General features: G+C 42.8%; 1 protein-coding gene across 1 annotated transcript in view; it reads right to left on the bottom strand.

Annotated features, from left to right (window-relative positions):
* Nucleotides 1-16,903, bottom strand: part of LOC109896403 (D(4) dopamine receptor) — a 34,521-nt gene extending 17,618 nt beyond the window's left edge. Inside the window, exons 1-4 of the mRNA XM_020490658.2 lie at nucleotides 16,365-16,903; nucleotides 7,798-7,985; nucleotides 3,516-3,847; nucleotides 3,147-3,259 (exon numbers count right to left, since the gene is read on the bottom strand). Of these exons, the coding sequence (XP_020346247.1) occupies nucleotides 3,147-3,259; nucleotides 3,516-3,800 (398 nt within the window). The 5' untranslated portion in view covers nucleotides 3,801-3,847; nucleotides 7,798-7,985; nucleotides 16,365-16,903. The remainder of the gene's footprint in view (nucleotides 1-3,146; nucleotides 3,260-3,515; nucleotides 3,848-7,797; nucleotides 7,986-16,364) is intronic.
* Nucleotides 16,904-26,201: the final 9,298 nt, after the last annotated feature.

The raw sequence follows: 26,201 nt of genomic DNA, 5'->3' as shown, positions 1-26,201 counted from the left end.
AGTGGCCATCACACAGCCCTGACCTCGATCCCATAGAAAATTTGTGGACAGAACTGAAAGAGCGTGTGCAAGCAAGGAGGCCTACAAACCTGACTCAGTTATACCAGCTCTGTCTGGAGGAATTGGCCAAAATTCACCCAATTTATTGTGGGAAGCTTGTGGAAGGCTACCTGAAACGTTTGACCCAAGTTAAACAATTTAAAGGCAATGCTACCAAATACTAATTGAGTGTATGTAAACTTCTGACCCACTGGGAATGTGATGAAAGAAATAAAAGCTGGAATAAACAATTCTATCTACTATTATTTTTACATTTCACATTCTTAAAATAAAGTGGTGATCCTAGCTGACCTAAAACAGGGAATTTTTACTTGGATTAAATGTCAGAATTGTGAAAAACTGAGTTTAAATGTATTTGGCTAAGGTTTATGTAAACTTCTGACTTCAAATGTACCTGCTGAGACACGGATCAAAGCGAATGACATAGTCTAAATTTAAAATACATCAATACATACATTTAACATGGAGGGGCTTCAAACAGGCCAACACAGCAGGGAAGTACTCAGAGGACATGACGGCTGTTCTGGAAACATTTGAAAAACCTCAAAGTTGTTCAAAGCTGTTCTGTGGTCCTACAGGTTCAAAGTAAACTTAGATATGGAGACACTGGAAGGCCACAGATGAAGTTACAATAATATTCACCTTCATTTGTAACTCCACTCTATTCCAACCCCCACAACCTGGCTCTACCCTGCTTCCCCTGTCTTATAAATCCAATTCATCTCAATCTATTGATTAGATACCATGTCGTATTATTACCTTATGAAATGTAATAACACCACAATCCTATAGAACCTGTCAGACTCATGAGCCGCAAAACACTAGGGATACAACATTTAACTAGTAAGAAGTGTGTGCTGTGTGGAGCCTATTTAATGCTTATCTTCTATTTTACAGTCGGTTTGTTTTTGCTTTGCCTTAGAAGCTCTCGGTCACACTTAGCCCTTAGATGTTGTTTTGGGGTAGAGTCCCCTGGGTGGTTGGCGTGAGTTTGCTTCTCTCTGTTTTGAGTAATTAGCGGGCTTTGATGAGTGGGTCGATGATGGGGTTCCAGGGGTTCCAGAGTTACGGTTCCATTAGCCTCCTATAGACCACAGCCATCAGTTAGCATTCACTGTGTGATGTCTGCTAATGGTCTCGCTACGCTTTTCTCACAGTCTGGCAGAATGCTTTGGGGGATTACAATGAGTGACAGGGCTCGCTACAGAGCTCGCTACAGATATTAGAAGGACATATTGAACTTGCAAGTTGAAGATATTGTTTTTGGTGTTTTTCAATGGCTCTCTTTGTTACTTACAAAAGTGTGAATAAAGGGTACAACCAGGGTATTTCTTGAAGAAACTTTTTGAAGAAGAACTTGCGTTATCAATCTTTTCCTAATAATTCAGAGATATTGCGGTAGTTCTTTGCAATTCTTTGTGAACTCAAATCATACTGGAGACTGCCCAATGGGCACAGCATGTCATTTCAACATGAATAATTGGGTAATAATTGGTTGACACGTCGATCAAAGATATTACAACCTATGTTCACCCACTCAAAAAGACAGCCAAAAGCTAGTTGAATATCCATTGGGTCATCACTACGCTTTCAACCATCTAAAGGCACAAACTAATTCCAATGCCAAACCATGTCTGATTTGTGGTTTATTTATAGAAAAGATTATTGTGTTATCACTGTGCATCATAACCAAATTAGCTGGATTGCAGTTGAGATTGCATTAAACTACACGGTGCAAGTGACCAATGCCGTTCGAGATTCTGCACATATTATTACAGAAATTGTGATCATCTCCACAGACCTGCGACAACCTATCCATGCTATTTTGAATATGCACACTTTATATGATTACATAAGAACACATTCATAGTTACAGTAACCTCAATGTGGCCATGGATGTGTTACTCATTTTAAAGTTACATTTCGTTTCTAAGATAGCCTTAACTTTAGGCTATTTACTGTATTACGAATGTAATATTGAATAGTGTTTGGTTGTCAACGCAATCAAATATCAACATTATCTTCTGCTTGGATAGTTCCGTTTGTGCCACTAACTTAGTCTGGCTAAATAAATCAAATCAAACTTTTAAAACACAATCAATAATGTTTGTTTTGATGTCATCTTATTCTTTAAATTTTGATTGAGATGAAGACGTGAATCCAACATATCAATTATTCATTTGTAGACAAACTGGAATTAAAAGGCAGACTAAGGCAGTGGCTCAAATGGAACTAGCCAAGCAGAAGACACATCTCCTTCAAGTGTTGATATTTGGTTGCGTTGATAATCAAGCACACAATTAAATACCACTAAATATCATTCAATTACAAATCAACCAGAGCTTGAAACCCTAGGTCTATTGTATTGTCTTTGTTGTTGAATTCTGGGTTGAAATAAAGATAGCTTTGGATGTCTTTGCAAATCCTATAGCTTGTAGGCCTTAATAGCATGATTTATGGTATATGAGGGATGGTCACATTTAATTATGGTCACATTTAATTTGCTCTGCTAAACCTACCCTTTTGTCATGACTTTGATAGCAACAGTGAATCTATTTCGTTTTTTTTAAGTGAACATCTCTAAGAAATCATTCTCACGATAGCACATTGGTAATAGTCAGTGACAAATATCATAGGGTAGCTGTAGATAGATCAATTCTCTAGTAGGAGCCAGGAGGTGCTGCCCAGCCTATAGTTTTTTCTTCTTCTGATAGTGTGTATAACGTTGAAGATCTGACATTGTTTTAAAGGTACAAATTCAAGGTTTATATACAAGGTTTCCATATGTTGAAATGTGGTTACCATGAGGAAATAATCCTGTTGTAGAAATGTCTCCCTCAAAACAACAGTTAATTACTTTTTTCAAATCCAATGTATTTTCCACTTATATTCCACGTAACAATATGTTGACAAATTACATTGAAACAACGTTGATTCAACCAGTTTGTGCCCTGTGGATGGACATGTGGTGTTGCTATGTTTCAGAGTCCGGTGTACCGTAACTCGACAGGTTAGAGAGGGCAGGTGTGACCTGACAGCCATGTGTTAAAATAGTGTCCAGGCGAAGTTGAGACAGAAGGACTCACCTGTCCACACTGATGGCACATAGGTTGAGGATGGAGGCAGTGCACAACATGACGTCCATGGTCATCAGAGCATCACAGATGTATGTGCTCAGGGTCCAGATACCACCCAGGAACTGGGACACACAGCAACAACAACAACAACAACAACACATGGTTAACAAGTTGTCAGTCCTGTCAGCGGTGGACTTTAAACTACGAAGAGACAGACAGGGCAGGTAATTGAACAAAACAACATGTATTTGGGTATGTGTACGTGTTTCTTCAATTTAAGAGGTCATGGAGGGAAGGTCAACTTACACACGCGCACACAGATACACACATAAATACACACACACATACATACACACACAATCTCAGCTCCTCCCTCACCTCAGAGTAGACGTAGAGGGGCAGCACCAGTACAGCCAGCAGTAGGTCGGCAACAGACAGGCTGATGATGAAGTAGTTGGTGGCCGTCTTCAGGGAGCGCTCAGTGAGCACGCTCAGACACACAAGTACGTTGCCCAGGATGATGATCAGGATGAGGGGCACGCCCAGCACCAGGGCAAAGTAATTGTAATCATACTCTTCCTTCTGGCCCAGGACCACCAGCCCCCCCTCAGTCAGACCCTCTGGGGTGGCATTGCTGCTGGGTGACGTCGTCACGTTGACCATGTCGATTATGGAGGCCCCGGGCTGCACTGTCGCTCTGAAGTTAACATCTAGGGAGGAGGCGAGAGGAGAGTGTTTACTGTGGTGTGTGTGTGTGCCTTCAGTAAGTATTCACACCACTTGAATTTTTCACATTTTGTTGTGTTACAAAGTGGGATTAAAATTGATTGAATTTTTTTATTTTTTATCATCAATCTATACAAAATACTCTGTAATGTCAAAGTAGAAAGAAAAATGTGAACATTTATTAAACATTTAGGAAAAATAAAACACAAATATACCTCAATAAAATAAGTATTCAACACCCTGAGTCAACACTGTACATGTTAGAAACACATTTGGCAGCGATTACAGTTGTGAATCTTTGGGTCTCATCAAGTGTCTAAGAGCTTTTCACACCTGAATTGTACAATATTTGCCCATTATATATATATTTTTTTATTCTTCAAGCTCTGTCAAGTTAGTTGTTGATCATCATATGGAGCGGCATGTAACCTAGTGGTTAGTATATTGGGCCAGCAACTGAAATGTTCCTGGATCTAATACCCGAGCTGACATGGTAAAAATATGTTGTTCTGCCCCCGAACAAGGCAGTTAACCCACTGTTCCCCGGTAGGCTGTCATTGTAAAATAAGAATTTGTTCTTAACTGACTTGCCTAGTTAAATAAATAAATAAATAAATAAATACAATTAAATTGCTAGACAGCCATTTCCAAGTCTTGCTATAGATTTTCAAGTTGATTTAAGTCAAAACTGTAACCAGGCCACTCAGGAACATTCAATGCCATCTTGGTTAGCAAACTCCATTGTAGATTTGGCCTTATTGTCTTGCTGAAAGCTGAATTCCTCTTCCAGTGTCTGTTGGAAAGCAGACTGAGCCAGGTTTTCCTCTAGAATTTTGGCTGTTCCTTGCTGTGTTACATTTATTTTTATCCCCAAAAAACTCTATAGTCCTTGCCAATGACAAGCATACCCAAACCATGGTGCAGCCACCACCATGGGTGGCGCAGTGGTTAAGGGCGCTGTACTGCAGCGCCAGCTGTGCCACCAGAGACCCTGGGTTCGCGCCCAGGCTCTGTCGTAACCGGCCGCGACCGGGAGGTCTGTGGTGCGACGCACAATTGGCCTAGCGTCGTCCTATAGGGAGGGTTTGGCCGGTAGGGATATCCTTGTCTCATCGCGCACCAGTGACTCCTGTGGCGGGCCGGGTGCAGTGTGTGCTAACCAAGGTTGCCAGGTGGTCGGTGTTTCCTCCGACACATTGGTGCGGCTGGCTTCCGGGTTGGATGCGCGCTGTGTTAAAGAAGCAGTGCGGCTTGGTTGGGTTGTGTATCGGAGGACGCATGACTTTCAACCTTCGTCTCTCCCGAGCCCGTACGGGAGTTGTAGCAATGAGACAAGATAGTAGCTACTAAAACATTTAAAAAATTGGATACCACGAAATTGTGGAGAAAAAAAAAGTACATTTCTTTGCCATATTTTTTTGCAGTATTACTAAAGTGCCTTTTTCCACATGTTAATATTTTAGAATATTTGTTATTCTGTACAGCCTTCTTTTCACTCTGCCATTTAGGTTAGTGTTGTGAAGTAACACATTGTTGTCATATCACAACCATTAAACTCTGAAACTGTTTTAAAATCACCATTGGCCTCATGGTGAAATCCCAGAGCGGTTTCCTTCCTCTCCAGCAACTGAGTTAGGAAGTGACAGGGTATATTGATACACCATTTAAAGCGTAATTAATAACTTCACCATGCTCAAAGGTATATTCAATGTCTGTTTATTTTTTATATATTTTTTACCATCAACCAATAGGTACCCTTCTTTGCGAGGCATTGGAAAACCTCCCTGGTCTTTGTGGTTGAATATGTGTTTGAAATTCACTGCTCGACTGAGGGACATTACATATAATTGTATGTGTGGGGTACAGAGATGAGGTAGTCATTCAAAAGCATGTGTCCATGCAACGTATCACGTGACTTGTTTAGCACATTTGTACTCCTGAACTTATTTAGGCTTGCCATAGCATATGGGTTAAATACTTATTGACTTAATGCATTTCAGCTTTTCGTTTTTTATTCATTTGTAAACATTTCTTAAAACATAATTCCACTTTGACATTATGGGGTATTGTGTGTCGGCCAGTGACACAAAATCTCAATGTAATACATTTTCCATTCAGGCTGTAACACAACAAAATGTGGAAAAAGTCAAGGGGTGTGAATACTTTCAGAAGGCATCTGCATTGGAAGGGGAAAATGACTAGGCAACAGGACAGATAATAGACTGTAGCAGCAGCGTATGTGGTGAGTGTAAAAGTGTGTGTGTGTGTGGTGTCAGTATGCATGTGTGGGAGTGTTGTGTGTGTGGGCATATTTAGGGTGTGTATGTGTGTGGTGGGGTGTCAGTGTAAGCATGTGTGAATGTGTGGGTAGAGTCTAGTGTGGGTGCGTAGAGTCAGTGCAAGAGAATTAGTGCAAAAAAGGGTCTTTGCAGCTAGTCCGGGTAGCGATTTGATTAGCTATTTAGCAGTCTTGTTTAGTAGTCTTGTGGGTAGAAGCTGTTCATGGTCCTGTTTGTTCCAGACTTGCTGCACTGGTACTGCTTGCCGTGAGGTAGCAGAGAGAACAGTCTATGGCTTGAGTGGCTGGAGTCTTTGACAATAATTTGGGCCTTCCTCTGACACCCCCTGGTATAGAAGCCCTGGATGGCAGAGAGCTCAGCCCCAGTAATGTACTGGGCAGCTTGTGGTTGGGTGCCTTGCAGTTGCCGTACCAAGCGGTGATGCAGCCAGTCTAGATGCTCTCAATGGTGCAGCTGTGGAGCTTTTGAGGATCTGAGGGTCTATGCCAAATCTGTTCGGCCTACTGAGGGGGAAGAGGTCCTGTTATGCCCTCTTCACAACTGTGTGGGTGTGTGTGTCCATGTTCATTCTTTAGTGCTCGCCCCTTTTTTTCCTGTATTCCACAATCAGCTCCTTTGTCTTTCTGACGTTAAGGGAGAGGTTGTTGTCCTGGCACCACACTGCCAGGTTTCTTTCCTCCTCTTTATAGGCTGCCTCATTGTCATCAGTCCTTCCACAATTGTGTCAACAGCAAACTTGATGATGAGGTGGGAGTCATGCACGGCCAAGCAGTCGTGGGTGAACAGGGACTACAGGAGGGGACTAAGCACACACCCCTGAGGGGCCCTTGTGTTGATGATCAGAGTGGCGGATGTGTTGTTACCTACCCTCACCACCTGGAGGTGGCCCATCAGGAAGTCCAGGATCCAGATGCAGAGGCAGGTATTCAGTCCCAGGGTCCTGAACTTGGTGATGAGCTTGGAGGGGACTATGGTGTTCAATGCTGTGCTGTAGTCAATGAACATCATTCTTACATCGGTACTCCTATTGTTCAGGTGGGTGAGGGCAGTGTGAAGTGCAATAGAGATTGCTTCATCTGTGGATCTGTTAGGGCGGTATGCGAATTGGAGTGTGTCTGGGATGATGGTGTTAATATGAGCCATGACCAGCCTTTCAAAGTGTTTCATGGCTATAGGTGTGAGTGCTACGGGGCGATAGTCATTTAAGCGGGTTACCTTGGCATTCTTGGGCACGGGGACTATGGTGGTCTGCTTGAAACAAGTTGGTATTACAGACTGGGTCAGGGATAGGTTGAACATTTCAGTGAAGACACTTGCCAGCTGATCAGCGCATGTTCTTGAGTACCCATCCGGGTATTCCGTCTGGCCCTGTGGCCTTGCTAATGTTAACCTGTTTAATAGTCTTACCCACATGTAATCTGTGATAGTGTGCAAGTCCTGCCACATCTGTCGAGCGTCAGAGCTGCCGTAGTAGGATTCGATCTTAGTCCTGTATTGATGCTTTGCCTGTTTGATGGCTCGTGAGAGAGAGAGAGCGTGCATGTGTGTGTTGTGTGCATGCAAATCATGTCCATCAATACAGAGGGAAGTGTGTAATCACATCACTCCCTCACAACCCTGACAGATGTTCCTACCTTCATGAAGTGAGGCCGGGAGATGCGCAGAGCGTGATGTGTGTCCTGACCACTGGTTCTAGACGCAGTGTGTTTAGCGTGTGTGTGTCAGCCAACTGCTTCCCCTCGCTGAGACCCGTGACAGCCATGTTTTATAGAGATGACTCTTCAGTCATGCTCATCTCCCTGAGTGACATCACAGATCACACCTGCCAGGGAAGAGGAAGAGGTGGGATGTAACAAAAACACATTTTCTTTAACCCGCTTCTGCTGCAACTCAGTAGCCCAAAGTGACCTCTGCTATTTTTCATCCAAAGTGATGGTACAGTAGGCATCTGTGTTTTTTTTCAGAGGAAAACTCCACCCGAAAACGTTTAGTGTTTGTTTCATTAGTCTATTGTTGATGTATTCCCAAACTGTTTTGCATGTCAGCAATTAAGTTTTCAAGATATGTAGCTTTCAAAATACAGAAATCTGGCCCGTATGATGTATTTTGCTCTCGTCAGCCAGTTTTAGGAAAGCTTTCTAAGGAAAGCTTATTACTATTCCCTCTTTCGTGTCATATTTTTAACTCTAGCTAGAATTCAGATTTCATCATATGCAGCCTCCCTCCCTGTCGTATTGTTGTTTTTGTGTGTTGTTTTGCATGTTGTTCTGAAACACACATCTTGTTTTCCCACAGTCTCCCCACTGAGCGTGCTCCAGATCAGAGCAGTTTTTCCTGTGATATGGAACTGTCTTTTTCTCCGCGGCAACAGGTGAGGGTTGCCATGACACCCATGAGAGCTCGCACAAGCTACAAAAAGACCCACTCGAACTGTTCATCCAGCTCATTTCACTTGTATAGATGAGATATGAAAGCAGTGTTTTTTTGTTTATCCAATTTTGGAGTGGTTTGGTCTAGTTTTGATTTACCTTTGTTTGTTGAGTTGTCAACTAATGTGATTTCAACGTGAAATCAACAAACAATGTCCCATGTCATTAGATTTAGGTGAGAAGTTAGGTGAAAAAAACATGAAATTCCTTTACGTTAATTTCTTTTTGCAAATCCAATCAGTTTTCCACGTTGATTCAACGTTGATTCAACGTCATCACATTTTTTTTTACGATGTGGAAAAAACATTGATTCAAACCGTTTTTGCCCAATAGGTTGACACATTATGTACAAACAGAGTTTGTCATGTTCTGTGTGCCTATGGCTCTGATCCAAAAATGATTTTCTTTTCACATCTGGGCAGTCCGGATGCATTCATTGGTGATTATATTGATGATGTTCCTTTCTCAGCGATCTCTTCCTGATAATAGCCACAGATTGCCAAATAGAAGCGTTTGTCCCAAGCAGAGACGGATTGCTCTTTTGAATTTGATCTATGGTGGAAATTTGAATTGTCATCTGGAAGGGTGTTCCAGCTCACTGCTGTATTTAATATCTCGGTTTAAATTCTACAGAGCAACCCGGACACACACGTGCACACGCATGCACACAAGCACATCGCATAGGTCCTGCTGTGTAGCAAGGTAATTCGTCTGCGTGGTCGGCGGACTCTGCGTTCCGCCGTAAATGTCAAACCAAGCGGGAGCTTGCAGGATAACAAGAGTGGCTGAAAGGGAAAAAAACAAGACAGCGAAATAAAGTGGGAGTTATTGAGGTTTATCAGATCAGATGGAATGGACTGAAAAAGCAGAGCAAGGACGTAGAAAGTCATCACCACTCTTAGAACAACCCCGCATCCCCCTGGGCAAAACCACTCTGCAGTGCACAAACAACCCACTGGGCAAAAATGTGTTGAATCAATGTTGTTTCCACGTCATTTCAACCCCCCCCCCCCAAAAAAAAAAAAATATATGTGATGATGTTGAATCAATGTGGAAAACAGATTAGATTTGGAAAAAGTCATCAACATAAGGGCATTTCTTCTTTTTTTTACCCAACTTTTAACCTAAATCCAATGACATTGTGATTAAATTTTTTTTAAATTCATGTTAGATTGACAGCTCAACCAAATGTAAATAAAAACTAGACATTGAACTGTGCCCAGACATCATTAGTCAAAGCAACTTTCCTCCCTCTCGCTCTGTCTGTCATCTGTCTGTCAGGCTGTCAGAGTTGGGCATTGTTCGGCTCCAATTCCTGTTTAATTGGCCTTGGGATTTCTCTGGAAGTGCCACTACAGCCCAACTGTGATTAATTACCTACCAAAATCCCACTATCAAGGTGAATAGCCTCAGGTGAGTATTGTCGGGAGAGCTAGACTTACATGAAAACGCATTACAGTGGCGGCTACTGAGGAACCTATTGGTGCATTTTCACTTCTGCTGCCCTCGTTTTAAACAGCAAATAATTTAGATAACCATAAAACTGCTTGTTGTGTTACTGTCATTTTGTTAAGATGAATCTCTGCATTCATACCCTGTCAAATAAAGTTGCACATCATTTTTTTTCAAATGTAGGCTAAGTATTGTTTTGTAGTATTTCCTTACAGATACTGTGATTGTGGCAGGAAAGGGTCAACTACAGTACCAATGGTACATACTGTAGGAGGTGTGAATGTCTTTCCACTGGCATTGTGTGTATCTCTATTACTGTATGTGTGAACTTTTAGAGAGAGGTCATACAATAGGTCATACCTATTCTCTTCTCTCTCCCAGCTATTGTTCAGAGATGCTGTTCGGAGGTGATGTTTTTTTTCCTCTCCCTCTCTGTGAGAAAATACATTACGCAACCACAGCTACTCCCCCCACACCTCTGGACATGCCAACATGAGCACCTACACACCTCAACATGGCCCCTGAACACGAGACCATTGCAGTCGTTTTAGTCAACGGGTCTAATCCATGGTGGATATTCTTCTTAAGAAGGAACAATGGAATGCTGTAATTATATACCTCCACTTCGCACCTTTACAGTACATGACAGCCACTGATAAGTGGTGCTCATAGGGCTTAGGTTGATGTACTGATGCTGTTTGTGGTTTGTTATCAATAATGGATGCCTGTGCTTTTCTGCCCAAGCCAGCTCTTTATTCTGCTAGTTGCCAATTATGATGTTAGAGGTGGCAAGTGCACAGACAAACTGTCACACTGGGCGGGTCAGCGAAACATCCCGTGGGTTGGAGAATGGAAGGGAATTGAATGTGGGAGTTGGCGGGTGTGTGTGTATCTGTGTGTGTGTGTGGGGGGGGGGGGACATTCAGCAGAGCACCATTAAATCACCCGCCAGCTTTGCCTATAGCACAGAGAGAGAGAGAGAGAGTGAGAGGGTGCAGAGAAAGGAAGAGAGGGCAAGAGAGAAACTGAGACAGAAAGAGGGAGGCAATAGGGCCGGGAGAGGAGGAAAAGAGAGTGAAAGCGATGAAGAGAGATATAAGTGAGAAATCATGCAGCCTAGACAGCAGAACATAGATACATGCCTTATGATGCTGAATGTCAATTTGTTTTCCTACCGAAGCCTAGCCTGAAACTTTAAGTCGACTTTTTAGTCGATGTGTGTGTGTGTGTGTGTGTGTGTATGTGTGTGTGTGTGTGTGTGTGTGTGTGTGTGTGTGTGTGTGTGTGTGTGTGTGTGTGTGTGTGTGTGTGTGTGTATGTGTGTGTGTGTGTGTGTGTGTGTGTGTGTGTGCGTGTGTGCGTACGTCCGTGTGGGGGTTAACAGTATGTGCAGAAAGATAACAACTGCAAGCCAAGATAACTACCCTTCTCCCGGTTTTCACCGTTCCCGCCAGTCAGTCAAAATAATGGTTTTCCTCTGTTTGCATGCTCTTGCACAGTGTGTTGAACTCTCAATTAGCCAGGCGGGACCACAGGCGACAGCTAACATGGAGACTACATAATGAGTATTGGGAGAGGAGGATAGTGTGATTGTCAGCTTGGGTGTTTGTATTGACTCCTGGGACGAGATGTTGTTCCACACGCTAAGTTTAGTCTCGCACAAAGAAGAAGAAGAATGAAACACCATACTTAAAGCATCTTTCTGTGGGATAATCGTTTTATGTTGCAGATGTGTGTACGCGTAATGTGTTAGCTTCCTGTCAACACTAATTAGCTCAAATGTGGTTGGAATGGACTTTGTATGATGTGCGTTTTCCTATGTGTGTGCGCATCTCCATACCAGTACCATACCCCCAGGAGCATTGACCTGTATTTGCCCTCTATCCCTCTCTCTCTCTCTCTCTCTCTCGCCCTCCCCCGACCCTTTCCCTCCAATATCAATATTTTCCTTTCCTTTCATCGATCCTATCGCTCTTTTTTTTCTCACCCCCTCTCTCTGTGGTCTCTCTCGTATTCCTTTTGTCTTTCTCTCTCTTCCCCTTTCTCTGCTCTCCCGCTCTCTCTCTGCTCCACGAGGGATTTCATCCTGAGCTGCTGTCGGCCGTGGCTGACTGAGTGGCCATTGTCCAGCACCACTCGTCACAGTCCACACCACCAAACAACCCGGCTAAAATCAAAACATTTACATCATCAGCCTAGTGTGGTGTGATGTCTGCCGGTCAGTACTAGGCTGTCTTTTAGTACTACTGTAGCGGTAACAACTGGACACTTGGGTCACTCCGGTCTCCCTACACAGACGACGAGCCGGTCGGTATCCTAGAAACGTCCTTTGTCATAACGACGATGCTGATCCGGGGCCTCGGATTTAATTTACTTGGCTAATGAGCTGCCTGTCGTTTTGCATGAGGCGAGGAACCATTCGCATCATCATGGGTCTGTGAGAGATTTATTGAGAGATGATTTCTCCACGATCCATATAGTAAATGTTATTTCTCTGCCCATGCCAAATGATGCGGTGCCACAGATGTTGTAAAAGTGTCTGCAACAGGTGGCAAACGCTCAAATACAACCTAATAGCATAATGAGCGGCATATGTCTCAGCCAGTTTTTTATTTTACCTTTATTTAACCAGGTAGGCTAGTTGAGAACAAGTTCTCATTTGCAACTGCGACCTGGCCAAGATAAAGCATTGCAGTGTGAACAGACAACACAGAGTTACACATGGAGTAAACAATTAACAAGTCAATAACACAGTAGAAAAAAAGAGAGTCTATATACATTGTGTGCAAAAGGCATGAGGAGGTAGGCGAATAGTTACAATTTTGCAGATTAACACTGGAGTGATAAATGATCAGATGGTCATGTACAGGTAGAGATATTGGTGTGCAAAAGAGCTGAAAAGTAAATAAATAAAAACAGCATGGGGATGAGGTAGGTAAAATTGGGTGGGCTATTTACCGATAGACTATGTACAGCTGCAGCGATCGGTTAGCTGCTCAGATAGCAGATGTTTGAAGTTGGTGAGGGAGATAAAAGTCTCCAACTTCAGCGATTTTTGCAATTCGTTCCAGTCACAGGCAGCAGAGAACTGGAACGAAAGGCGGCCAAATGAGGTGTTGGCTTTAGGGATGATCAGTGAGATACACCTGCTGGAGCGCGTGCTACGGGTGGGTGTTGCCATCGTGACCAGTGAACTGAGATAAGGCAGAGCTTTACCTAGCATGGACTTGTAGATGACCTGGAGCCAGTGGGTCTGGCGACGAATATGTAGCGAGGGCCAGCCGACTAGAGCATACAGGTCGCAGTGGTGGGTGGTATAAGGTGCTTTAGTAACAAAACGGATGGCACTGTGATAAACTGCATCCAGTTTGCTGAGTAGAGTGTTGGAAGCTATTTTGTAGATGACATCGCCGAAGTCGAGGATCGGTAGGATAGTCAGTTTTACTAGGGTATGTTTGGCGGCGTGAGTGAAGGAGGCTTTGTTGCAGAATAGAAAGCCGACTCTAGATTTGATTTTAGATTGGAGATGTTTGATATGAGTCTGGAAGGAGAGTTTACAGTCTAGCCAGACACCTAGGTACTTATAGATGTCCACATATTCTAGGTCGCAACCATCCAGGGTGGTGATGCTAGTCGGGCGTGCGGGTGCAGGCAGCAAACGGTTGAAAAGCATGCATTTGGTTTTACTAGCGTTTAAGAGCAGTTGGAGGCCACGGAAGGAGTGTTGTATGGCATTGAAGCTCATTTCAGGCAGTCAGTCTGAATACAGGGCATGGTCTGTTTCAGTGGAGGCTGGTGAGGGGAGGACAGCTCATAGTTATGGCCGGAATGGAATTAATGGAATGGTATCACGTTGCATAGCAACAATGTGTTTGATATGTGTTTAATGCTGTTCCATTCATTTAATTCCAACCATTACAATGAATCACCAAACCAGCCACAACAGGTCTGTGTCCCAGTAGCCTCATTACCTCATCTTCCATCCTTCACTGCTAGCCTTCCGATCTGACAGGTCTTCTTGGAGAAAGGTATAAGTGTATATATATATATATATATATATGGCTATATTTCATCTATCAATAGTCGTGAATGGAAGATAGAGTTTGTAAGGGGTATCTGACAGGGAATATCTGTTTGGGAATGTATAGAGTGTGGCTTGATTTAATCTTGACTTGGAGGCTGCATGCATACCAATGACGCCAGAAATAGCATGTAAGTTAGCAGTGCACCTCCCATTGATTCTGAAATGACCGTGTTCATCAAAACGATAGCAAACGAGGCGGCGGGCGGGCATATTAGGATGCTCGGTGCTCTAAAACTAACCTGGTGCTCGCCTGCCATATGGATTTATAGAGGGCTTGATCTGAGCGTTTCTTGAAGTGTGTCCCAAATGGCGCCCTATTCCCTATAAAGTGCAGGACTGGTCAAAAGTGGTGCACTACATAGGGAATAGGGTGCCATTTGAGAGGCAACAACACTTTCTCTACTCTTCCTTCCATGAAGGTTTAAATTGGACAGCGTCGTGGCAGGTGATGGAGGATTAAAGAATATAAACACAAAGGGTGGGTCAGGGAAGTAATTTCACACCTGAGACAGTTAAAGAGAGCAGCACAGTGTGGTGCCTTGGGAAGCTGATAGAAGTTAAAGCTTGTCTCAGGAATAAAGTTGTTTATCTTATGTTTTCTGCTCATTAAATGTGCTGATGTCGAATTATGTGTAGTTTATGTAACCTGGGTAGTCTTTTCCATTAAACAGCACTGCTGTTTTCTAGGGTGTGCTATCCGTCAGTTTCATTGACGGCTCTATATAGTCTACCGACAGTCTGACAGATAAGAAATTAAATCTTACTTAGTGTTTATCAATATCCCCCAAAAATGCACTTAACTAGCCTCTTTTAGGTTTTCATTGCCCTTTAACTGTGTTTTTGGACCTGTCCTGTCCCATGTTATCGCTCCATATCCATTGCACATGTGCTCACCAGTTGTGGCTGACACAAGGCCTTTATCCTTGTGTTGGAGCCCATCCAGAGCTCACCAGACTGGGCTGGGTGGTGTTTGGTGGTGACCTGGGTGGTGGAGGGTCCAAATTAAGCCCCCGAAGCTGCTGTGACCAACTGTGCCAACAGCTGCTTACTAGGAAGGTTGGTGGCGTTGGGTTTAGAGAAGATAGCAACGGAGCCAGGACGTATTAACAAGAGGTTATGATACTGCGTATGTCCTACATGTGGCTGTGCCTTAGTGTGTAGCAGGAGGCAGTAGGAGCATGTCATGACAGCATGTTTCAGTAGGGTAGAGTCTATTGGTTTCTTAGAAATGGAAATACTGAGATATAGTTGGGATGCTGGTCTTTATCACTACTCACACTAATAGAGCACAACTGTTCTATGAATTACGTTTCTGCGTGGAATGATTCTGTAATTGTCTGGGCAGTACTAAATGAGCAACTGCAGGTTTTCGATGGCTTTAAGGCTCTGAGGTTATTTCCTTTTGGGTACAATGCCACCCTGGGGGGGGGGGGGTCATATCTCACAGACAGAATATTACCACCCCCCCCCCATCCCCTCAAGTGTCACTGGTCAGAGGAGGCCAGTAGTGCACTCTCTTATTGGTCGAAGGCAAAATGTATGCACTCTTCACAGAGATGTGTAAGGGTTCAAATAAACAACAGGAATAAAACATCAACAGCCTCCCCCCCAAATGACCCCCAAATGACCCCGACCCCATCACATCAGATCAGGAAGCACTACCACTTAAAGGTAGCACAAAACATGGATGGTCAAGCTAATGGAAATTGGACACCCCAGCTTTTGAAAATTGTTATGCGTTTTAATTTAATGAAGCTGATATATTTTGATGTCAAACTCAGTGGTTGAATAGAGATGTTACCATTAAGATGATTAGATTGAGGACAACAGTTCTATCTGTCTCGATACTTATCATGCCTGATTTGTTTTGATTAAGAAAGTAATTATAGTCATTATAAATTCTCTTTAATATGACAATCTTTGAAATTGTATTTCTTCTAGTATACCAATAGTGTGCATTTGCCATTTTTAAAACTCAAATTAATTGTTTATTACTGTTGAACATTTGGATATAACAACCATATTATGTATACTTATGCAGAATCATATCACCATTTCCCAATGACCATTTTCACCATTACATGCAGATCTTTTTTATTAAGACTCCTTTTTTCATGTTTATATCAATTACACTATTTGTTACTGGTATTAGAGGACTTGATTTTCTAACAAGAGTAGAACATTCCAAAAACACAGAACAAAAAAAATATAGCACAAAAGGCAAAAAGGTACTCACATCAACATCAAGCCTTTGACCCCATGAAGTCTATCAATCCTGTTACCCCTGTCACTCCGAGGTTCCCAGTCCAAACTGTCTCAGTCAGCCCTGATGTTGTCTGCTCCGCTGCTTTCCTTCTCTCAGCTCCACAAAACTGTCCGTCAACAGCTGTTTTCACCCTCGCTCCGCCGCACACTCACACTAGTCCATCTCCTCCTGCGCTGCAACTGTGCAGAGTTTTACTATTGATGAGCCATCTGTCTGAAGGGAAATTCCATGACTGAGCTGTCAGAAACTTGTCCCCTGCCTTCACATTTATGATATGACACAACGTGACTGAGCCCACATCGTCTCCCTCTTCAACGACTCAGCCACAGAGAGTGTGCTAGAACTCACAAACTCTCTCCTCTCACTCTCTAAATGTATCTCTGTCTCACTCTCTCTTTCTTTCTTTCTTTCTCTCTCTCTCTCTTTCACTCTCTCTCTCTCTCTCTATTTGTCTCTCTCTATTTTCTCTCTCTCTCTCTTTCTTTTTTTCGTCCTCACTTTTGTCCGTCTCTGTACATCTCTCTCCCTCTCTCTCTGGATGCTGAGGGACTATCACGTGCTTAATTAGTCATGATTTGCCTGTGATTGGTTAACAGTTAAAGGCTGCTGCGCACCCCTCGCCACTCCCTTTACTCTCACAGAACAGCTGCTGCCCTATCACTGGGTCTCGCTATGTTCTGACTCCCCCCTTCTCTTACAGCCGCTGCACCTGAATCAGTGCTTCGGGGCTTCTTGCCAGCTACAGAAATAGAGCTCGTAGAATAGACATGGTTCTATAGTCTATTTGATTTTCCAAGTAACCAACCATAGAAAATGAACTACACGTATATCTCAACGAGTCTCACCAATATGACAGCTTAATTGAACTGGCTTTAAGTGTGAGCACTTTAAGTGTGAGTAGCACTTGCCTGTCACTCATTCTGATCTACCCTCAGGAGAGTAGTGAGTCCTGTATTCATCTCAATTGAAATCAGGATTACTCAACTTTATGGTGATGGGAAAACCAGAGAGTTCTTGAAAACATGCATACAGCTGTATGCTCATTCATTTTCATGAGTGTAGGTACAGAAGTATCTATATCCACAGTAAAACGAGTCCTATATCGACATAACCTGAAAGGACGCTTAGCAAGGAACTGATCCAAAACCACCATAAAAAAGGTTTGCAACTGCACATGGGGACAAAGATTGTACTTTTTGGAGAAATGTCCTCTGGTCTGATGAAACAAAAATAGAACTGTTTGTCCATAATGGCAATCGTTATGTTTGGAAGAAAAAGGGGGAGGCTTGCAAGCCCAAAGAACACCATCCCAACCGTGAAGCACGGGGGGTAGCAGCATCATGTTGTGGGGGTGCTTTGCTGCAGGAGGGACTGGTGCACTTTACAAAATAGATGGCTTCATGAGGATGGAAAATGATGTGGCTATATTGAAGCAACATCTCAAGACATCAGTCAGGAAGTTAAAGTTTGGTCGCAAATGGGTCGTCCAAATGGACAATGACCCCAAGCAGACTTCCAAAGTTGTGACAAAATGGCTTAAGGACAACAAAGTCAAGGTATTGGAGTGGCCATCACAAAGCCCTAACCTCAATCCTATAGAAAATCTGTGGGCAGAACTGAAAAATCGTGTGCGAGCAAGGAGGCCTACAAACCTGACTCAGTTACATCAGCTCCGTCAGGAGGAATGGGCCAAAATTCACCCAAATTATTGTGGGAAGCTCGTGGAAGGCTACCCAAAACGTTTGACCCAAGTTAAACCATTTAAAGGCAATGCTACCAAATACTAATTGAGTGTATGTAAACTTCTGACCCACTGGGAATGTAGTGATAGAAATAAAAGCTGAAATAAGTCACTCTACTATTATTCTGACATTTCACATTCTCAAAATAAAGTGGTGATCCTAACTGACCTAAGACAGACATTTTTACTAGGATTAAATGTCAGGAATTGTGAAGAACTGAGTTTAAATGTATTTGGCTAAGGTGTATGTAAACTTCTGAGTTCCCCTGTATTGACGTGTGTGTTAGAGGGGGTTTGCAGCCTTATCTCGTGACACAGCCAGGCATGTGTGAAATGGACTTGGGAAAGGGTGTTAAACATTTTGGCCCCTCCAGCCCCCGGATGTCCTATACTCCAAGCAGACAGAAATAAAGCAGGGAGTCTGCTCTGAGGCTTATAGGAAGACCTGGAGAGAGGAACAACAGCATACTGAGAAACGCCAGCAAAAGCCATTACAGGTTGATAACCTAACCTTTCCCTGGCTGCCTTGGTCAGACCTGATGGAATGTGGAATTGGTATTTGGTATTTGATTAGGATCCCCATTAGCTGTTGCGAAAGCAGCAGCTACTCTTCCTGGGGTCCACACAAAACACGAAACATGACATAATGCAGAACATTAATAGATAAGGACAGAACTACATACATTTAAAACATGGAAAATATAACTAAAAAGTTCTATACTGACTCAACACTGAGAGAAAAAACACAGAGAGACCTACTATTCTTGGCCTGTATTTATTGTTTATATTTTCTTACATTAAATGTACATTCAGTGGGATCTATCAGTGCAGACACATAAAATATTTAGGTAAACTAGGAGAGAGGTGTTGTGCTGTGAGGTGTTACTTCATCTGTTTTTTAAAGCCAGGTTTGCTGTTCACTTGAGCAACGTGAGATGGGAGTTCCGTGCAATCACGGCTCTATATAATACTGTACGTTTTCTTGAATTCGTTCTGGATTTGGGGACTGTGAAAAGACCCCTGGTAACATGTCTGGTAGGGTAAGTGGGTGTGTCAGTGCTGTGTGTAAGTTGACTATGCAAACTATTTGGACTTTTCAACACATTAATGTTTCTTATAAACAAAAACTTCAACCTGGCCTTAGAATGCAATCACACATAACTCATTCTGGAGTCAGACCTTCCCTGGACATGTCAGGCAGGCTCAGACGCCACTTCCTGAGATGAAGCTGTGAGGGAGTAACCACACTGCATGTCATTGTAGAGCACCGTGACAGAGGGAAATGATAACTGTAACACGATGACTCTTCTGACCCCTTGCCTCCCGTGAGGCTCGCGGGTCTGCTTCTCCACATCCATACACACACATTCCAGTCAGAGCTGGCCCTAGCCTTTTGGGGGTCCTAAGGGAAACGGTGTTGGGGGGCTCCTCCCACCTTGAGAGCACAACATCTTAGCGGTCCCCATCTTGACAGCGGAAAGAAAAAAGGTTTTAGAGTACTGTTTCCCATTTGCCATGGGGCAACGTTTTCTGCATAGCTACACATTTTGCCATGGGCCAAAGAGAAGATTTTGCAATTGTATAACTAATTTCATGCAATAGTAATCAAAACTCCACAGGGCAGAGTAAGAGAGACTAACACAATCAATGGGGGCACCCTTGTTGGTAGATAAGGGTAGATAACTGGCTAGACTAACTTACCAATCTTAAAAATGTTAGCTGACATGGGCTAATTGAATGACAGTCGGTGACTAACATCACAAGAGAGAAACTGCTGAAGCACAACCACATTTCTACTATTCTAACTCTCAACTGCTGGGACCCCGACTGAGTTTTTGGAAATTGATCCACGGGCCTACAAAAGGAGGGTTGACCATCCCCGCTCTAGGTGATGGCTATTCTGTAGATAAGAGAGTTCTTTGAATTGAATTCAACTGGGAGCTGTTCTGATTGAAGTCCCCTTGCAGTACTCCACGTTGCCTTCATCCGTCTGGGAAAGTGTAGAATGGAAGGTTACAGCGACAGGGAGGTTACAGTGAGTTCTACGATTTTGGGTTATTCTGTGTGTGTGAGTACCTAATGTTCACTCTCAGGGAGAGTTCGCCCAGTTCTGTTCTGTTCTGTGTCGGATGAACTTATCAGTGTCCTCTCTGCTCGCCGTGTGTTGGCTCAGGGTCTGGTTTTTGATTGGTCTGTGTGTTTGTAGCTCTGACTACACAATGGATGTGTCTCAAATGTCTCAAATGGAACCCTGTTCTGTGTAGTATACGGTGTTGCTGGCCGGCAGCTGCTCACAAGCCAAGGGGGGGGGGGGGGGGGGGGGGAGACCGATAGTTTAATTAGACTTCAAACAGCAGCTTCTGTTCCTTCTTTGATCTCTGGTTTGAAGGATGAGGTGTGAAGATGAATGTGCGCCAGAGTGTCTTTATCACAGCTCAAGGCTGCCAGGAGGTTTACGTTACATGCGCGTCGCTGCCGTTTTACATCTTTAAGGTTTAATTAGCGAGAGCGAGAAAGAAGGAGAGAGAGAAGAAGTAAAAGTGACAGGCAAGTGTGTTTGATCTGTTAAATCACTTCCTGCCCTTCTAAAGAGCTCTGCTTTTGAATTGACAGATGGAGGGATGAGCAGGGTTCATGCGACTACTTGTAAATGTAAACTGTATGTGGGAAGGACCTTCCACAGCTGCGAAAAATGCTCACCCACCTCACTCCCCATCCTCTTGCAGAGCCCTCCTCTTCCTCCACCTCTTCACTCACCCCTTTTATCTCTCCGCTGAAGCCATTTCCACAGAGATTGCCTGTGTTTGGCTTGCCCCATTGCTCTCTATCGTCTGTCTGTTTGCCTCTTTCCTGGCTTCCTGCCTCGGTTTCTTTCCAGAGGAATTTGTTTTGCCCCACTCCACAGACAGCTATATCAGTCCGCTAACACAGGACTAGTAAAGGCCCAGTGCACTACTTTTGTGGAGATTTTTATTTATTTTTATAAATATGTACAGTATATAGAAACAAATAAATAGGGTGTGCTGCAGCAACCTCAGCACCCCTACTTCCCGCGGCTATGACCATACCCTCTTCAAAGGCACTTAAATCTTTTGTCTTGCCCATTCACCCTCTGAATGGCACACATACACAATCCATGTCTCAATTGTTTCAAGGCTTAAAAACCCTTCTTTAACCTGTCTCCTCCACTTCATCTACAATGATTGATGTGGATTTAACAATTGACATCAATAAGGGATCGAATCTTTCACCTGGATTCACCTGGTCAGTCTATGTCATGGAAAGAGCAGGTGTTCATAATGTTTTGTACACAGTGTATAACGCTACAGTTTTTGACCGTCAGTTGAGTTGAAAATGCGATGGAAACCCATTTAACACCTTTTTTAAAAACCGGTACATGGGAATTTATCCACAATAAATCAGTTTGATGATAACATATCTCTGGGGGGAAAATGTACATTCAGTTTTATGCAGATTTGAGAAGATTTGCATGAAAATCTATTGCCAATCAAAGGGAAACATAGCTAATGTGTGTCTTTTTTTCTTCTTTTCTAGTTCTCTCCCTGGGTCCCTTGATGGTTGTCATAGTTTCTGTTTTAGACATTTTCTCTCCCATCCTTTGCTGCCAGTACTTTCTTTTTCAATATCTGTATCTACGTCCCCTTTTCCACATATTTGTTTCTCTGTGTCTCTGTCGCGTCTCGTCTCTTTCTCAATCTTCTCCTTCTATATTTTTCCTTCTATACTCCCCTCCCACACGCCGACCTATTTTCAACCATGTTCACTGTTGGTGCTCTACTGATATTGCTTTTTCAGGGTCGTTGTGTTTCAATAATGATAAATCCGGTCCATTTTGTGCAGGTCACTGTAAAACAAGGGTCACGTCATACGATGTATTAGGAGCTCTTCTGCTGCATTTGTTTTGGTCCTATGGGTTCTGCACTGTAGTATCGGCACCGTCTCCGTGTGTGTTCCCTCTAATGGTACACTGTACATATATGAGGTAGGACGTGATGGAGTTGTCTACTCAGCTACAAGGTGAACCTCTCATTTCCCAGCACTAATTGGCTCAGTTTGTTTTTGTGGTGTGCGTGCTTGCGTGTGTGTGCATGCTAGTGTGTCAGTATGTGTTTGTCCTTCTGTGCTGTGTGTGTGTGTGTGTGTGTGTGTCACTCAAATCATTATTCACCTGGACAGGCTCCCTGCTCCTTATTAAAGTGGCCCGCGGCCATGGTCAGATGGGTGCCAGTTCATATCTGAATGGAATACACTACATCCTTGGCTAGCATATGATTAAGTGCCAAAACTTGGTCTCATCAACATTGTTATCCCAGAACAGGTGATGTGTATTGAACCCTTCAGAATCCATTGACTCCCAAATGCTTAATTCAATTTGAACATTGTACTCTGGATGTTCTTTTCATGTTGAATATAATTTAGGGTGTATTTGTTGTGTTTAGAAACTGTGTGTGTGTGTGTGTGTGTGTGTGTGTGTGTGTGTGTGTGTGTGTGTGTGTGTGTGTGTGTGTGTGTGTGTGTGTGTGTGTGTGTGTTAGCTACGCTGACTGCCACATCACAAAGCCATCCTGCTTTACCAAGCTTTACTCCAATTAGTGGCTCCCACAATGTCTGCAAAAAGCCATTTAAAAGCTCATTATCCTCTACTTCTCTCCTACTTACATGTTGTTAGAATTTCTTTTCAATGTTTTAATTGATCCATCCATGTTTTATGCATGGTATATGCTTTAGTTAGGATTGCAAACTTTCAAGAATTTTGATAACTTTTAAGTTTATGGAATTTTATCACATGACATCTAGAGGCCTTTTGGGGTACTTCCGATTATCGCAGGTGTCTATAATTAACTCTGGCCCTGAGTGTGGCCTTATCACATGTAAAATATATCAAATAATCAAATAAGAAGATTTTTTTTTTAACACCTTTTTTCTCCCCAATTTCGTTGTATCCAATTGTTGTAGTAGCTACTATCTTGTCTCATTGCTACAACTCCCGCACGGGCTCGGGAGAGACGAAGGTTGAAAGTCATGCGTCTTCCGATACACAACCCAACCAGCCGCACTGCTTCTTAACACAGCGCACATCCAACCCGGAAGCCAGCCGCACCAATGTGCCGGAGGAAACACCGCGTACCTGGCAACCTTGGTTAGCGTGCACTGCGCCCGTCCCGCCACAGGAGTCGCTGGTGCGCGATGAGACAAGGACATCCCTACCGACCAAGCCCTCCCTAACCCGGACGACGCTAGGCCAATTGTGCGTTGCCCCACGGACCTCCCGGTCGCGGCCGGTTACGACAGAGCCTGGGCACAAACCCAGAGTCTCTGATGGCACAGCTGGCGCTGCAGTACAGCGCCCTTAACCACTGCGCCACCCGGGAGGCAAATAAGATGATTTTAAATACAACACATAGAATGACAAAGCTGGCGCCAAACTGGTGGCAGTTAAGTTGTGAAAAATCAGTAGTTAGAAGAGTGTCAGAGTTCATTGAAAATAATGCCATTGTTGATTAGATGCTTTTTCATTAATTAGGCCATTTTCTCTTGAACCATATGGCCTATCCATTAGAAACTCATGGAAAGTATGGACACATGTACAAAATGAATACTATACATTATTATTATTATACATTACAAAAGTTACCATTGATTGCCATAGATTACCTGATAATTACCAAAATTACTGAAAGTTCCAGTAACTTTGGTAAATGACCAGTAGTTTTTAAACCCTTTGCTTTAGTTAGATAAATTAATGCATCTTGCTACTTCTGATACCCACCCCCTACAGTGCCTTCAGAAAGTATTCACTTTTTTCCCATGTTGTGTTACAGCCTGAATTTAAAATTGATTAAGTTTAGATTCGTGTCTCTGGCCTCCACTCAATAATATCAAAGTGGAAATATGTTTTTCATTCATATTTTTTCTCCTCCAAATAAATTAAAAATGAAAAGGTAAAAATATTCAACCCTGTTGTTATGGCAAACTTAAATAAGTTCAGGAGTAAAAATGCGCTTAACAAGTCACCAAATAAGTTGCATGGACACACTCTGTGTGCAATAATAGTGTTTATCATGATTTTTTTATGACTACTTCATCTCTGTACCCCACATACAGTACAATTATATGTAAGGTCTCTCATTCGAGCAGTGCATTTCAATCACAGATTCAACCACAAAGACCAGGGAGGTTTTCCAATGCCTCGCAGAGAAGGGCGCTTTTTGGTAGATAGGTAAAATGTCAGAAGAGACCATGAATATCCCTTTGAGCATGGTGAAGTTATTAAATAGACCTTGGATGGTGTACCAATACAGCAAGTCACTAAAAAGTTACAGGCATCCTTCCTAACTCAGTTGTCGGAGAGGAAGGAAACCATGGTGACTTTAAAACAGTTAGAGTTTAATGGCTGTAATTGCAGAGGATGGATGAATCAACAACATTGTAGTTACTCCACAATACTAACGTAATTGACAGAGTGAAAATAAGGAAGCCGGTACAGAATTTAAAAGAAATCAAAACATGCATCCTGTTTGCAACAAGACATTCAAGTAAACTGCAAACAATGCAGTAAAGCATATTTTTTTCTGAATACAGAGTATTATGTTTGGGGCAAATCCAATACAACACATTACTGAGTTCCACTTTCCATATTATCAAGCATAATGGTGGCTGCATCATGTTATGGGTATGCTTGTTATGGTTATGCTTGTAATCATTAAGGACTGGGGAGTTTTTCAGGATAAAAAAAAGGTAGAATGGATCTAAGCACAGGCAAAATCCTAGAGAAAAACCTGGTTCAGCCTGCTTTTCATCAGACACTGTGGCACATGTGCTCCCTCTCCAGCCTCTAGGTCACCAGGCTGCTCGTTATGCCGCGCACCTGTCACCATCGTTACACACACCTGCAAGTCGGCAGACTCACCTGGACTCCATCACTTCTCTGATTACCTTCCCTATATATGTCACTCCCTTTGGTTCCTTCCCCAGGTGTTATTGTTTTAGTTTCAGTTTCATGTCTGTACATTGTTCGTGTTTCTTGTTTTGTTTTATGTTTTGTTTATTGATTAAATAAACACTGGGAGATTTATTCACCTTTCAGCAGGACAATAACCTAAAACACAAGGCCAAATCTACAGTGGAGTTGCTTACCAAGAATACAGTGAATGTTCCTGAGTGGCCGAGTTACAGTGATGACTTAAATCTACGTACAAATCTATGGCAAGACCTGAAAATGGTTGTCTAGCAATGATCAACAACACATTTGACAGAGCTAGAATTTTAAAAAGAATAATGGTTAAATGTTGCACAATCCAGGTGTGCAAAACTCTTAGACACGTACCCAGAAATACTTCTTAAAAGTTTTGACTCAGGGCTGTGAATACTTATGTAAATGAGATATTTCTGTATTTCATTTTTTTAAACACGTTTTCACTTTTTCATTGTGGAGTATTGTGTGTAGATGGGTGAGAGGAAAAAAACAATTTAATCCATTTTGAATTCAGGCTGTAACACAGCAAAATGTGGAATAAGTCAAGGGTTGTGAATACTTTCCGAAGGCACTGTATCTCTCTCAGATTGAATGGCTGGTTGTGTGGTTGAAGTCCTCTGATCTAGGCTGGCAGCCTCCCCTCCGCTTCCCTTTGTCTGTTCAGGCAGATAAAAAGAGAAAGGAGGAGATGAGATCTGTAGCCACAGAGAGGGAGAGGGGGAGAGATCAGGGTCCTTCTTTGAGAGATTAACAAACACTGTTACTTGCTGTTGTCGTGTGTGTTTTCAGTGACTCACACCGGCTGCATTTTAAATCAATTCGTCTTTATAAACAGAAAAAGATGTGTCAAGAATAATCATTTTCTTTCTGTTTATTTGATCATTTTCCAAAGCAGAGTCCCTCCCTTTTAGTCGGTGGCTTTTGAATCCAAATCCTTATTTTTTCCTCACTGATTCCCCAAGAAACATGTGCCAAGTCGGCTCACTCTTATACCTGCTGTAGCTTTATGTTAAGGCTTTGTGAAGTCAGGTTGCATTCTGTCCTAACCTGTCTTATTACAGAGGGTCTC

The sequence above is a fragment of the Oncorhynchus kisutch genome, linkage group LG9 (assembly GCF_002021735.2).
Source record: "Oncorhynchus kisutch isolate 150728-3 linkage group LG9, Okis_V2, whole genome shotgun sequence".
NCBI lineage: Eukaryota > Metazoa > Chordata > Actinopteri > Salmoniformes > Salmonidae > Oncorhynchus > Oncorhynchus kisutch.
The sequence above is the reverse complement of the archived record's forward strand: the minus strand, read 5'-3'. Positions and strand labels throughout refer to the sequence as shown.